The sequence below is a fragment of the Cricetulus griseus genome, chromosome 2, assembly GCF_003668045.3.
Source record: "Cricetulus griseus strain 17A/GY chromosome 2, alternate assembly CriGri-PICRH-1.0, whole genome shotgun sequence".
NCBI lineage: Eukaryota > Metazoa > Chordata > Mammalia > Rodentia > Cricetidae > Cricetulus > Cricetulus griseus.
In genome coordinates this window covers 202,996,415-203,012,581 of record NC_048595.1, presented here as the reverse complement: position 1 = coordinate 203,012,581, position 16,167 = coordinate 202,996,415, and the positions used below count along the sequence as shown (strand labels likewise).

At 39.3% G+C, this 16,167-nt stretch overlaps 1 protein-coding gene across 5 annotated transcripts in view; it reads right to left on the bottom strand.

The window, feature by feature from the left end:
• Nucleotides 1-16,167, bottom strand: part of Fam13b (family with sequence similarity 13 member B) — a 55,987-nt gene that overhangs the window by 26,796 nt on the left and 13,024 nt on the right. For all 5 annotated transcript variants that reach the window (XM_027400709.2, XM_027400711.2, XM_027400712.2 and 2 more), the window contains 2 exons: nucleotides 9,210-9,370; nucleotides 2,952-3,084 (listed from right to left, as the gene is read on the bottom strand). In XM_027400709.2, the coding sequence (XP_027256510.1) occupies nucleotides 2,952-3,084; nucleotides 9,210-9,370 (294 nt within the window). The remainder of the gene's footprint in view (nucleotides 1-2,951; nucleotides 3,085-9,209; nucleotides 9,371-16,167) is intronic.

The following is a 16,167-nucleotide window of genomic DNA, read 5'->3' as shown; positions in this document are numbered from 1 at the left end:
CTAATCCAATCTACAGCAGCATATTGAATACAAAAGCAAATATGAGAATCCAACTATCCTCTAGGCAGGCATTAATTTTATTTATAAACATAAAATATGCAACCTTCCAAATTATAAACATTTAATGAAATAGTTGTTTAAAAAAAAAGTGGAGTCTGGGGAAACAGCTTAGTTAACAGAGTTCTTTGTGAGCATGAAAAAAGCACCCATACAAACATGGATGGATGGATGGATGGATGGATGGATGGATGGATGGATGGATGGATGGATGGATGGATGGAGCTAAACATGATGGAACCTGTAGTCCACTATTCAGTGGACTATAACAGGCTAAAGCTGGACATACATTCAAGGTACACTGGGTAACATACTGAGATCTTGCTTTGAAGAGGGAGTGAGGGAAGGAGGGAGGGGAAAACAACCCTATTAATATTATCATGAATGGGGGAAAGGCTGGAGAGGCACCTCAGTGGTTAGCAGTGGTTAGCTACTGCTATTCTTGCAAAGAAAGAGTTCAGGTTTAATTACCAGCACCCACGTGATAGCTCACAATTATAACTCCAGTTCCAGGGTATTTGACATTTGTAGTGCCTCTAAGAGCACTACAGACACATCATATATATGTGCAGGCAGACAGGCAAAACACCCAAACACATAAAACAAAAATTAAATGAAAAAATTATGAATAAATTTATTCTTAAATTATTTTTAAACTAATCGGTTTTTACTTATAATACATACCATATAAAACTTTTTAAATTAAAAAAACCTCAGTGAGAACCAATGATCCAAAAAATGAAATGTTATCAAGAAAGTAGATATACATTGTCAAAGTTTCTAGGTATTAGGTCAAAGCCTGAGGAACCAGGACAAGCTAGGTCCTAGAGTTGACAGGCCCCTGCTGAGAAGAATAGAATCACAGGCAGGTCTCAGCAGGATGGGAAAGCAAATCCAAATCCAAGACAAAAGAGAAATAGCTGCAAGCCTCAGAAGCCCAAAGCCACAGAAGCCCAGATTCCACAGCAAACAGCAAGATGACAGAAGATAAGATAAACTTTCCCCCCTTTCCCTGCAGTTTCTGACCCTCACCCTTACCCCCAACCAAGCATGTCTCCTGTAGCTAGACCACAGGAGGGGGAAAAGTCAGGGAGACTCCACTGCACATCCACAGGAGTGCCCACACAAAATAAAGATCCTGCTCCTTCCACCAATCTTGTCTCATACCTATGTATCTCTATGTATCTCTCAAACCAGCTAGCTCTCCCACCACTAGGCACATAAAAAAAAAAAAAAAAAATTCAATATTCCATATAACTTAGTTTTTAAGACAGAATTTAAAAACTAGACTGTGCTGGCCATAATGGCATATGTCTTTATCCCAGCACTCCAGAGGCTGAAGCAGGCAGATCTGAATGTGAGTTCAAGGCCAGCGGTCTACAAAGCAAGTTCCAGGATAGCCAGGGCTCCACAGAGAAACCCTGTCTAGAAAAACTAAAAACAAACAAACACACACAAGCAAGCACTACCCTTTGTATCAGTTAATCTGGCACATAAGGAAAGCATCTTCATTTGTACCACATTTCCTTTGCCAGGAAGAGAGAAAGGTGGCTGTAGCACCAGGACTTCTATCTCCCCTAACAGAACTAAATCCTTTCTTATGGCTCAATTGCTTCTCCTGGTCATCTCCTACACACCTATCCTTAGGTTCTAGATACTAGTGCTAATTAACTGCCATTTAGTGATTTACTGTTTCCTCCAATTCCCACCTGTACTTGAGGTATAATTTATTAAGGTATAATTTATTGGTGGCCTACTCCTTTTATCCCAGAATTCAGGAAAGGTAAACTAATCCCTGTTAGTTCAAGGCCAGCCTTGTCTACATAGCAAGTTCCAGGCCAGCCAGGGTTTTATGGTAAGACCCCTGTCTTTTAAAAAACAAAAAAGAAAGGAGAGGCTAGAGAGACATTTAGTTGCTGCTTTCTCAGATCAATTCCAGGCCCCCACATGGCAGCTCACAATTTTAACTCCCTTCCCAGGGGTTCCAAAGCCTCCTTTTTTGGCCTCTAAGCCTCCACTAAGCACACCATGTGGTATATTCAAAACACCCATACCCATAAGAAGTTAACAATAAAAAAGGTTTTATTTAAATCTATCTTTTGTTATAGAAGTCTATGTCAACTAAGAACTGTAAAGGGAAAAGAGGAAAAGATTTTTAACTATATTATGTTCTTCAAAAGAACTAGGAAATACAGAAAGCTTTGAAACTAATAAAGCTTAACCACAATACCAACAACTACCTCAGCTGCCGTCATAAACCTCCTTCCCAAGAAATATTTTTAAAACGTGTTTGATGCTGGACATGGTAGCACACACCTTTAATCCCTGTACTTGGGAGGCAGAGAGGGGCAGCCTGGTCTATGTAGAGAGATCCATGCCAGCCAGGGTTATAAATAAGACACCATCTAAAACAAAAAGGCCCTTGGGGTGGGGAATGGCTAATTGGCAAATACATGCCACACAAACCCACAGAAAGCACAGCAGTGCACATCTGCAATCCCAGTGCCTACAGCAAAACGGGCTAGAGGACAGGTTGATTCTCCGAAGCTCCTGGGCTAAACAGCCTGGTGTATAAAGCAGCAAAACAACACATCCTGTCTCAAACAAGATTGGATTCAAAGAGTAACACCAAAGGTTGTCTTCTGACCTCCACACATGTACCATGGCATGTGTAAGCTAACACTCACAAACAAACATACACAAAAGATTAAAAATAAAGTAAGGTGCTTTACGATTCCTCTCTACCTCCCGTGATTCCTAAATTCTACAGAGAATGTATATTCTTAGGGATTTACAACAGAGACAAGTATGTCAACAAAATTACTCAACTATAACTTTTGCTTTCATAGGAATACATGCAGCAATTAGAAAGATACTTCTTAGCATTATCTTACCTGATTATTTTTCTGATCCTCAAATATAAAATCTTGCTGCATGACTTCATTATCTGTGGTAGTACCAGCCACAGGTTTTGAACACTTTATGTTACCATCACTGGCATCAGCAGAATCAGCAGCAGCATCAACCCTAATAAGAATTTTAAAAAATCAGATCAGGCTTTTGAAACAATCGAATAGCAATCATGACCTATGTTGGTGTGGTGGCATGAGATGAAAGTAGGGAGTTTCAAGAGTTCAAGGGAACCCTAGGCCACACAAGAGTTTGGGGCCAGCTTGGACTACATGATTTCACATTTCAAAGCAAATAAACAATTCATAAATTTTTACTTTATGGGGAGGGGCTTGTTTGTCTTGAGATGGAGTCCTACCATGTAGTTCAGCTAACCTCAAACTGGCAATGTGCTTGCCTTAACTTCCTGGATGCTGAGATTAGAGGCAGCTCCTCTTTGCTGTGAGAGCCACTGTCATCATGAACTCTACCTGACAGAAGCTGGCAGAGAAGCTGGCTCTGTACAAGGAACCTACTCCTGCGGTACCATCAACCTGGGTAACAAAACGTTTACTTATTAAAGAAAACACATCCTCATTAAACAAACATGTTCTTTCCCTTGCTGAGTTCGATTAAATCTGCTACATGTATTTTTACTCTTCTTTGAATGTTATAAACAGACCTTGTAAGAATTCTCATAAGCAAAAATACTGTGCTCAAACAATTTCCTTTATAAACACACACTCCTACATAAAATACTGTTTGTCCTAGTTAAATACAAACTTAGTACTGGACACCATCACAAATACCTTATCAGATACAACAGCAGTAGCTTTCTATGGTAAATTTTCCAACTTACATAGTCCTAACACGATAGACTTTTGGTTAGATAATACTTCCAATGATGGAACAGGACTCATTTCATGTGTGAAAATGAGAGCAATATCTGAATAAGGGACACAAGGTTTCAGGATCAAATGCTACAGAATTCATTTGTAATTTTTCTGTCATGTTTCTCCCATTTTCCTCCTCCGATACCACTTGTTCTCTTCTTACTTGGTCCACATCCTGCCTACAGGCATTGTTCTACAGCTCTTCTTATTGCTATAATGCTGCACCTGGGACCAGGCCTTGTGTACAGAGGGAAGGACTCTACCACAGAGCCACCATCAGTCCCAGACAGTAAAGTTCTACTCAGGCATCAAAATCAAAGCACACAAACCAGGGCCACCATCACACAAAGATTGAGAGGCTGGCAAAGACACTCATGGCACATCTGCAGTTATATAGCATGGTATCTTAAAAACAAGCATCCCAACCACCAATTTTCATGTCTAAATAGCTTCCATTTTATATTCAATAGTTATTTTTGGTTAGTTCTTTTTTAATCTCATTCAGGGGATAGAGAGGTAGCTCAGTGGTTAAGAGCACATACTGTCCTCACCAAGTACCTGAGTTCAGTTCCCAGCACCCACATCAAGTGATTCACAACCACCTGTAACTCCAGTTCCAGGGGATCCAACACCCTCTGACCCCCATAGGGTGCACATAAACATACATACACATAATGTTCAAAAATCTTCACAATCAATTGTTGTGAATCTTCCAAAATATGGCAACATATTTCACAACTGTCTTCAAAGTGCAAACTAATATACGAAAACCATTTCTCTGTGGTCTCTAAATGTAGGGCTGTGGTAACAGGAAATAAAACAAGTCTTTCTTCCACCCCAGGTAAAGGTAACAGGCCAGTAGAGACTAGATTAACAATGTGCATTACACAGACTTCTAACATATACAAACTCAACTACTAACAGATAATCTAACAATATCATGTGGAAGAGGGCAGAAGCTGGTATAAACAACACTTAGCCAGGCAGCAGTGGTGCACACCTTTAGTCCCAGCACTCAGGAGGCAGAGGCAAGTGGATCTCTGAGCTCAAGGCCAGCCTGGTAAACTGGGATTACACAAGACCTATGTCAAAAAAATATTTTCCTAAACCAAGTGAATGACACAAAATTCCCAATACTCAGTTAATAAAACAAACAATAAACATATGTATTGTCATTGTTAGGGTTTCTATTCCTGTGATGAAACACCATGACCAAAAGCAAGCAGGGGGAGGAAAGGGTTATACTCCCACATGTAATCCATCACTGAAAGTCAGAACAGGAACTAATGCAGAGATCATGGAGGAGTGCTGTTTACTGTCATCCTCACCATGGCTTCCTCAGCTTGCTTTCTTATAGAACCCAGGACCACAAGCCCAGGAAAGGCACCACCCACCATTGGCTGGGCCCTCCCTATCAATCACTAATTAAGAAAATGCCCTATCAGCTGGACAGTGGTGGCACACACCTTAAATCCCAGCTCTCAGAAGGCAGAGGCAGGTGGATCTCTATGAGTTCAAGACCAGCCTGGTCTATATAGTGAGTTTTAAGACAGGACTACACAAGTGAAACCCTGGGAAGGAAGAAAGGAAGAAGGAAGAAGGACGGAAGAAGGACGGAAGAAGGAAGGAAGGAAGGAGGCATTTTTTCTTCCTTTAAGATAATTAGCTCTTGTCAAGCTGACATAAACTGAACAGCACATATATTTACATATATATCTGAGACAATTTCTTTAAGTGCCTAAGTTGTTCTTAAAGTTTCTAGGTAGCTGAGGATGACCCTGAACCCATCTTCCCAACTCCTGGGATCACAGGCACATGTCACTCTATTCATTTAATGATAGCTGGGAAATTTTTCTTCTTTTTTGAGATAAGAGTTTCACCCTGCAGTGCAGGCTGGTCTCAAATTAATAGCAATCTACTGTAGAATAATCTCTTGATACATTGTAAAGATTTATCTCTCCCCGAATTGGCTTTGAAAAACACTGACTGGCCAGTAGCCAGGCAGGCAGTATACACAGGGCAACCAAACTAAGGATGATGGGAAGAAGGGCAGCCAAATATCTAATTTTGTGGTTTTAAAATTCCATCTTTCAGGGCTAGAGAAATGACTTTTCAGTTAAGAGCACTAGTTGTTTTTCCAGAGGACCCAGGTTTGATTCCCAGCACCACATAGCATCTTACAAACTATCAGAAACTCTTATCGACAGGGGATCTGACCCCCCCCCCGTTATGCCTGTGGTACACACATATACATACATACATACATACATACATACACACACACACACACACACACACAGGCAAACACTCATACACATAGTCTCAGCATCTCCAAAGACTCCACAAATTTCTAATCCATGAACAGATGAAATCAAAGAACATATTTTACATTTCTTCTGTCTTGGTACACTGACTCACTTGTTCAACATGTAATTTTAATCATATTAAGACCAGCATTTACGATAACTCCATCTTGAGTTTAAATCTTCATTTATTCAACATTTAATGCTTAACAATTCTGTGCTGAGCATTATTCTCAGTGCTGTATCAATATAAAAGCAGGATTGGGAAGATGACTCATGGGGTAAAACACTTGCTGTACAAACCTGAGGACCTGAGTTTGGATCCCCAGTACCCATGTAAAAGTTGGCATGGTATGCATCTACAACACTACCCCTGGGGGAGAAGGGGAGGAAGCAGGCAGATTCTTAAGACAGGTTAGTCTAAACAGGCTTTAGGTTCAGTGAGAGCTTCATAGCTGAGCACAACTGCACAAAGGTATGTGTGGTGGCTTGGAAGAAAATGGCCCCCAAAGGACTATTAGGAAGTATGGCCTTGTTGGAGGAAGTGTGTCACTGTAGGGGTAAGCTTTGAGGTCTCTTATCTCAAGCTTCCCTCAGTGTGACAATGTTGCCTCTGAGTCAAAATGTAACACTCAGCTCCAGCACTGTATCTGCCAGTATGCCATCATGCTCCCCTTCGTGATGATAATGGAATGAACCTCTGAAACTGAAAGTGAGCCGCCCCAATTAAATGCTTTCTTTATAAGAGTTGCGTGGTCATCATGGCGTCACTTCATGGGGAGTGGGGGGGACGAACCTAAAACAGTCTACATACATGCACACAACATACAATAACTAAAACTTCTGTTGTCACATGCTCTATGTTCCAGTGCTGAAAGACAACAGTAATTAACATGTCACATGTTAGTCAACTTTCTATCATTGTAACCAAACACTAGAGATAACTGATTTAAAAAGAGACACAATTTCAGCTCCTTGTTTTGAAAGCTTTAACCCATGAGTGGCTGGCCATGTTGCTTTCTGTCCAGTGGTAAGGGAGTATATCAGAGCAAAAGACTATCATTAGCCTGATAGTCAAGAAGCAAAAGAAAAAAAAAAAAAAAAAAGGTAAAGTATTCCAAAATTCCCTTCAGGGGCCCTTAATCACCTAAAGAAAACCCCTATATCTTCCCTCTTAAAGGTTTAATCACTTCACAATGCTACTACTCTGGAGAACACAACTCTAACAAAGGCCTCAGAGAATCATTAAAGATCCAAAATGTAGCCATTACATACTATAACCAAAGACAAAACAAAACAACAACAACAAAAAAAAATGGAGTCATCACTGAAAAGCAACATTTACAAAAGATTAGAAAGAACTATGTAAACATCTAAGAGAATATATAACTAAATAAAAAGAAACTGCAAAGGCTCAAGGGAAGAACATGACTTAGTACATTTGAGGAATTCTGCTATAGCCAGAAGAGAATGACCAAAGGAATATTACCCAAGAGACAAAGTCAAAAGAGGTGGGACAGTTGCCAGTAAGGTGGGGCACATAGTTACATAGACTCTACCATCCACTTGAGAATTCTGTTTATTATTATAAATAAAACAGGATGATACTGAAGAGAGTCAATGGAATGAAACGATCTGGGGAATTTTGTTTTTAAGATTTATTTTTAGGGCTGGAGAGCTGCCTCAGTGGCTAAAAGCACCCAGAGGACCTGGGTTCATTCTCAGCATTGACATGATAGCCCACAACCATCTTTAACTGCAATCCCAGGGAATCCAATGCCTTCTTCTGACTTCCATGGGCACCAAGCATGAACATAGTACACATACATTTTTATACATTCATATAAAACATTCATACACATAGAAAAATAAATCGTAGAAAATGAGAAAACAATGGAACGCATACAAAACAAACTTTAAAAAAACAATGGGTCAGTAGTATCATAATGCTTACAGTTCTACCTTGTGCTCATATTCAATCCAACCCTAAGCTAGAGGCTACAAATGTAAGTCAATTCAGGAGGCTGAAGAGATGGCTCAGCATAGAGGATAAGAGCAAGCACGTGCTGCTCTTCCAGAGAACCCAAGTTTGGTTCCCAGCACCCAGGTCAGGTCAGGCAGTTTACAAAAGCCTTGGAACTCCAACTGGAGGAGATCTGATACCTTCTTCTGTCCTCCATAGACACTGCATTCAGGAATACATACCCTCACACATACAATTTAAAAACAAAATATTTTAAGAAAATCAATGTGGATTTGCATGAGAATAGCACAAGCTCCTATGTTTGAACAGTTGGTCCCCAGCCAGTGAAGGTGTGGTCTTGTTGAAAGAGGTATGTTACTACAGACAGGCTCCAAAAGACCAGTGCCATTCCCAGTGTGTGCATGCTGGCTCTCACTCCATCTCCCTGCTCCCTGCTCCCCGCTCCCCCTGCCTCCCTGCTTTTCAATCCAATTGTGAGGTCTCAGCTGTCCCTGCCACTGTGCCTTTGCCCCACAGTAAGGGACTCCAATCCTCTCAAACCATAAGCACAATCAAATGCTTTCCTTTAAAAGCTGCCTGGTCATGGTGTTTTGTCACAGCAGCAGAACAGTAACCCGAGACAGTCAATTCAATCACAGTACTACCATCTAGAGTCTAAAACTTTAAAGTCTAAAACTTTAAAAGTTCTAAAACTTTAACCAAACCCAGCTAACGAGCTAATAAAAAACAAATTTTAAGAAAAATATACACAAGGCTATATTTCTGGTAAAAGAAAACTCTTTAGCAGCTTTTCGTTCCCTTGCTCTTTTAATATTCAAATGTCTTTTTTTGTTGTTCCTGAGTAAGGGTCTTACTATACACAGCCTGCATGGCCTGGCCTCCTGTTCAAAGACACCCTCCTGCCTCTGCCTCCCAAATGCTGGAATTACAGAAACATGCACAGACTAAGCAACTGTCCAACATTAGCTGTATCCGGCTATGCCTGACTCAGGCTCACAAGCAGTTCTCTTGGTGTTTGGTGCTTGAGTCTACAATAAGACTACAACACTCAGAAGCTGAAGCTGGCTCAAGTGAAGTCTTTACCTTGCTGATGCTGTAACACTATCTGGTTCCAGGACGTTTTCAGTCATCCTTAACTGCAACCCCTCTGGCATGCCATCTGACTTTTCTACACCTTCTTCTGGAAGTTCTTCTATATGTTCCAGCTTTTCATCTTCCTCTTCTTCCTCAGAAAGTTCATTAACCTACAGAAAAAAGAATTTCAGGATTAAATTTAATATAAAGACTTATCTAAGATACACTACTCAAAAAATATTATGAATGCAAGTTACTAATTTTTAAATTTCATTTCCTAATACCAATCTCTTTTATAAAGTATCAACTTTTTTATATCAAAACAAAATTATAGAATAGGGAAAACATTTACCTAACATGCAAAAGTCCCCATTTCAATCCCCAGCACTACAAAACTAAATAACAATAAAAAGTAAATAAGTGTATAAACAAGACAAATGCAACTTAATTTTGCTTACATCAAACAGCATTTTGATGCATAACAAATATGAATAATGTTATAACCTATGAAAAAGCTTGCACTTAACAATACAAATGTAGCTGGATGGTGGTGGCACACGCCTTTAATCCCAGCACTCAGGAGGCAGAGGCAGGCATATCTCTGTGAGTTCGAGACCAGCCTGGTCTACAAGAGCTAGTTCCAGGAGCCAGGACAGCCTCCAAAGCCACAGAGAAACGCTGTCTTGAAAAAAAAAAAAAAAAAAAAAAAAAAAACACCCAATACAAATGTTTCAGTTTTGTTGGGCCTGGTAACACATGCCTTCAATTCCAATACCAGGGAGGCAACACCAGGAGGATCACTGAAAGTTCCAGTAGGCTGGGACTACATAGTAAGATCTGAAGGTCTGTTTCAAAAGAAGTTTTAAAGCTTGATTTTCTAACCACTTTTATAAATCTAATAATTCTTTAATAATCTTAAAAATCTAACATAAAGGTTGCCAATTTCTTTCTCCATGTTCTAGGCATATTAAATGAGTTGTTTTAATATTAATACTTAATTTCAATTAAATAAATATTAATTAATTAATTTAGTATTAGGTATATAAAAGAGGGAACAAAAATCATGAGTTGGTGGAACACATCTGTAAACTCAGTAAATGGGAGGCAGATGTAGAATTATTAAAGTTCAAGGTCATCCTACACAGCAAATCAAGAGGCTGGCTCAGGATAAATGGGAGTGGGGGGTTATTACTAAAGTGTTGCTTTTGGCTGGAGTGGCACAATTGTCTTTAGTCTCAGTATTCAGGAGGTAGAGGCAGACAGATCTCTCTAGTTCCAGGACAGCCTGGTCTACCCAGTAAGTTCCAGATTAGTCTGGTCTATAGAGTGAGTTCTAGGCAACGAGAAACACACAGTGAGACCTTATAGAGGGGGAAACAGGCAAGGTGCTTTAGGTGTTAGCTATGTTTCATAATTGTTGGCTAACTTCTGATTACATTTTTCACAAAGAAATGGGACCCTAGCTAGTGATGTAGCTCTGTGGTAAAAGTGCCTAGCATTTGCAAGGTGGTGAGTTCAGTCTCCACCAAGCACAAAGTTGTAACTATTTTTCTAGTAGGATTTATAAAATGTCTCCATCATCAAACCAACTAAAATCACTTACAAAAACTTATAAAAACTAAGATACAAAAGGAAAGTCATTAAAACATTTTATTTTTGTTTTTTCAAGACAGGGCTATTTTATGTAGCCTTGGCTGTTCTGCAACTCAACTCTGTAGACCAAGCTGGCCTCAAACTCAGAGATTCACCTGCCTTTGCCTCTTAAGTGCTGGGATTAAAGATGTACCACCATTGCCTGGTTTTTATATGAAACATATTTTAAAGTAGCAGCTGGATGTGGTGGCACAAACTTTTAAGAGTTCAAGCCTGCCTGGGTTCCACAGTGACTTCCAGGCCAACCTACTCAGCAAGACCCTGTTCTTAAAAATAAGCTATGCCAAAGAAGAAATTATCTATAAATAACCTAATAGCTTTTATAAGTTAATACTAGTCATTAAAATACTGAACAGCACATCCTGTGCTAGAGTCTAGTCAAACCAGCCAAACAGAGACCATTACAGAAAACCATAACTGATCAAAATGCAGAGAACAAGTGATTGTGTGGTACCAGCCCCATCGGATACATTTTCAACACAACTCCTGTACCTAAAGCTCTGAGATCATCGAGGAAGAGGGCATGAAAAATGTGAAAGCCAGAGTGGCAGAAAGTTTGAGATTGTGTCTCCTAGAAATGTAAGACTACACCATAAAGTCTTACCAACATGGCTGCCTAAGGTAGACTATTAAAACCCAAATGGGAGCTTTTCAACAATAACTGGTGCCATTTGTCAGATGAAAATTCATTATTAACAGTCAACAGCTGGATACTACTCAGTGACAGGCTGTTTGCTTAGCACAGCCAAGGCTATTGGTTCAACCTATGGTATCTCAAAAAAATTTTCTAAAAAGTCAATGGTTTCAATTTGTAAATATGTATGAGATTCCATTAAATTTATTATGCTTATAAATGCAATGCCTCATCTACCAATAAAATAGTGATGAAAAAAACTTCAGAGGGAGCAGTGAGCTGGACAGATAGCTCATCAAGCCTGAGTAGATGTTTTTTTAGTTTGTTCCCCAGAACCTATGTAGCTGAAGGAAAAACCAACTTCCCGAAGTTGTCCTCTGACCCCACAGGTACCATGACACCCACATCATACATACACACAAAAATAAATTTAAAACTTTTTCATTTACACAATACTTACTCAATCTACCTATTTTTTGTTAAAAACACTTTTATAAATCATTCTGAAGACTAAGGAGATGGCTCAGAGGGTAAAGTGCTTAACGTCCAAGAGTGAGAATTAAAGTTTAGATTCCCAGAACCCAAGTGCAAAGCCAGGTAAGAATGGCAGTCTGTCTGTAATCCAGTACTAGAGAAGCAGAGACAGGGTTCCCAAAGCAAGTAGCCAGCTAGACTAGTCCAAGTCAGTGAGCCCTGGGAATAAGTGAGAGGCCTTACCACAACATACAAAGAGGAAAAGTATGCAAGAAAGACACCAATGTCAGCCTCTAGCCTCCACACACACACAGGTATACACATGAGTATGCACCTCTGCACAAGTGTGTCCACATACATGTGAAGACATGTGCATACCAAACATATATGCTAAAATAATTTTAGGAGTAAATTTAGGGGAGATGGCTCATTTGCATGCCTCACTGTCTCAAATGGCATGCCACGTAAGTATTCAAACCTCAGTCTGGATCTTCAGAGCCCATAAAAACCAGACATGGTCATCTACATCTGTAAATCTAGCAGTAGGAATAGGGAGTCAGAAGATCCCCAGAACACACTGACCAGCTAATCTAATCACTCAGTGAGCACCCGATTCAGTGAGAGACCCTGCCTCATAAGGTAAAGAGCAACAGTGAAAGATACCCAATGTTGTCCTCTAGCCTACACACACACATACAGACATCACACACACTCTCAAAAGTTAAAAAAGAAAATTAAGAATTATTTTTTTAAAAAATTGTTTCTATAGATAATAGCTCTTGGGAACTATGAAAGCCTTATGCTACTTCATATTGAATTTATCATATTCAAGCCAATAAACCTTACATAACTGAAATGTCCAATATTTTCATCAACACTATTATAATCACAAGTAAAAATATACCCTGTAGTATTTTCTTCTCTTCAATTCCAATTCCTAGCATAATCAATAGAATTTCTCCAGTAATAACTAACTCAATTACTCAGATCAAGAGAGGCCATAAAGGACAAAGTAAAATGTCCTCTCACTTCACATTAACTTTCAAAAATCCATTATCTTTCCTTTGTCTACCTGGCCTTCTGCTCAACAATTCTTGTGGATTAGTAAGTTATTGAGCTTGTAGCTATGAACTATGTAGCTGCCTTAACTTCACTCACAGAAACCTTCACCCATACTTCCACTCTTTCTTTGCTGCAATTCCCTTCTCTAGGGCCTCAGGAAATGCCTGCCCTCCAGACTCCAAACTGTGGAGAATGCTATTATCTGCCTTCTCAAACATAAAGAAACATAATTATCACTTCAATGCCCCCCCATTACTGGATTTTCATTCATTTGAAAAACCCAACCAAAGTCCACTTGATTTTTGTCAAGTCATTTCTTAAGTATTCCCTATTCATTATTTCAACACATTCACTGCATAAGACTGCCTACTACCTTCAGAAGAGTTTAACAACTAAGTACTTGAGTTAATGGGATAAAAGTCCAAAACAGTGCTAAATAAACTTGGATTCCTTCAATTATCAAAATTAAAATAAAAGACACAGCACTTGATGGTATCCTTAAATATAAATATAAATGAAACACCCGACTAAGAAGTATTTAAGTTAAAGCAACTTAACACAACTATGCTGAGTCTGAGATATTTTACTTGCACTCAAATACCTCATCAATTCTACTAACAAACCAAATTGAAGTTTATCAAACCTGCTTAAAGAAAAACAAGCGTCACAAATCTGTACTTCTGCTTCTTGTAACCACCTTAATCAAGAAGTTTGTTTTGGCCGGGCATTGGTGGCTCACGCCTTTAATCCCAGCACTCGGGAGGCAGAGGCAGATGGATCTCTGTGAGTTCGAGGCCAGCCTGGTCTCCAGAGTGAGTGCCAGGTTTAGGCTCCAAAGCTACACAGAGAAACCCTGTCTCAAGAAGAAAAAAAAAAAAAAAAAAATGCTGACATACAGACATAAAGTTCAGCATATGTTAAGGAAATTATAGAAGACCACAAAATTATTTAACAATATAAAGCATAACCAAGACATACACTGAAAATTTTAGGAGTCTATAAATACTAGATTAAGCTGTCATCAATTTCTAACGAGTTAAACATCTTGGAAACATAGAAAATCAATGACACATACACATACTGCTCTTATATTTTGAACAGCCATTAATTTTGATTCTAAAAAAGCTATTGGATTAAAAAGTAATTTAAAGAAGGATGACATACAGAATTCCTTAACAGATGGATTTATAACCATCAAGACACCAAAGTTTAAATGTCAACCAGGCATAATAGTACACACCTATAATCCAACATTGGAAAGGAGAGACCACAGAATCAGAAACTCAAGGCAAGCCTTGGCTACATGAGGAGTTCCAAGTCAGCTTGGGTTGCATGAGACCCTATCTCAAACAAACAAACAAAAAAAAAAAAAAAAAAAAAAAAACCTTTATGGCACAGCCATCCATCGGCCTGTCCTCTTGACATTGATTCTCAAGCAACAATCATCTGGAGCTGTGTGGTGGCACATACCAGTAATCCCAGCATCCACAAGATCAAGGTAGGGTATCAGTAATTCAATGTCAATCTATGCTATGCTACACAGCAAGGTCAAGACCAGACTATGTGTGTTACATGAGACCCTATCTCAATAAACTAACCAGGTATGTGGGAACATGCCTTTAATCCCAGTACCCAAGCAGCAGAGACACACAGATCTGTGTATTGGAAGCCAGTCTGTGGTCTGCATAGTTAGTTCCAGGGCAGTTAGAGAAATACAGTAAGACCCTGTCTAAAAAAAAAAAAAAAAAAAAACAAACAAAACAAAAAAGGTCTGGTGACAAACTACTTGAATTGTAGAAGAAAAACTGTAACACAAAAAATAAAAGGACCCAGATATTGGAATTCAAACTTCAAGCTGAAATAGTGAGCCACTAGCTCTTACCACTACCTCAAGCTTAACGGGCTGATCCTGCTGTCTCTTCTCAGCTGGCTGGAGAATCCTGAGACAGGATGACTTTCTATCCTCAATGTGGCTGGAGAATGAATGCCTGATACTAAGACCTTGCTTCTGTCTTATATACTTCCCTAATGCTGAGATTAAAGGCGTGTGATCCCAGATGCTGAGATATTTGTGTGAGCTGTTTCTCTTTAGGACTGGATCAATCTTGTGTAAATCGGGGTAGCCTTGGGCTCACAGAGATCTGTCTATCTCTTAATCCTGAGTCCTAGGATTAAAGGTGTGTGTCACCACTGCTGGCTTCTGGCTGCTGGGATTAAAGCTGTGTACCTGGTGTCTATGACTTGTTGCTGATTTTGGTTTCTGAGTCCTCAGGCAAGCTTTTATCATAAATAATATATCAACCACAAAAACTTTTTTCTTTTCAAGGTAGGCTTTCTATGTGTAACAGCTCTGGCTGTCCTGGAACTCACTCTGTAGACCAGGGCTCACAGAGATCTGCCTGCCTCTTCCTCCCAAGTGCTGGGACTAAAGGTATGTGTCATTATGCCCAGCTAGAAAAACTTTCAAACAGGTATTCTAAATGTGAAGAGTCTAAATAATGCTTTACAAAAAAATTACAATTATTCAAGTTCCAATATTCTTATTTCATAAAGGTAAAAGAAATCAAGTATAATGCAAGCAATAAGGATGTAAATCAGTTGGAAGAGGGTCATAAAACCAAGTGTGGTTGTGAATGCCTATAATCCCACCAGTACACGGAAGGTAGAGGCAGGAGGATCAGAAGTCCAAAGTCATTCTCGCCTACAAGTCTGCGGCCAGCCTGAGCTATAAGACCATCCCTCAAAATAAATAAATAAATAAAAATCATAACAATTACAATGGATTTTAACAGCCCAGGCATGGTAGCCCACACCTATAATCCCAGCACTGGGAAAGCCAATACAAGAGGACTATTGACAATTTAAGACTAACTTAGGCTACCTACTTACTGAGTTCCAGGCCAACCTGGGCTAAATTAATACCATATCTTCACACAAACAATAAAAACCAAAAATAAAACAATCTAAAATTCAATATGTAAATAATGGGTCTGAAAAACTTATTACAATCACAGGATTTAAAATTATCTACTATCCAGGTAGGTGTGGGACATAACAGGACTCCTAACATTCAAGACAAAGGAGTCACCTGGAGTCAAGGGCAACCTGGGCCACACAAAATAAACCATTTTTAAGTGAATAATG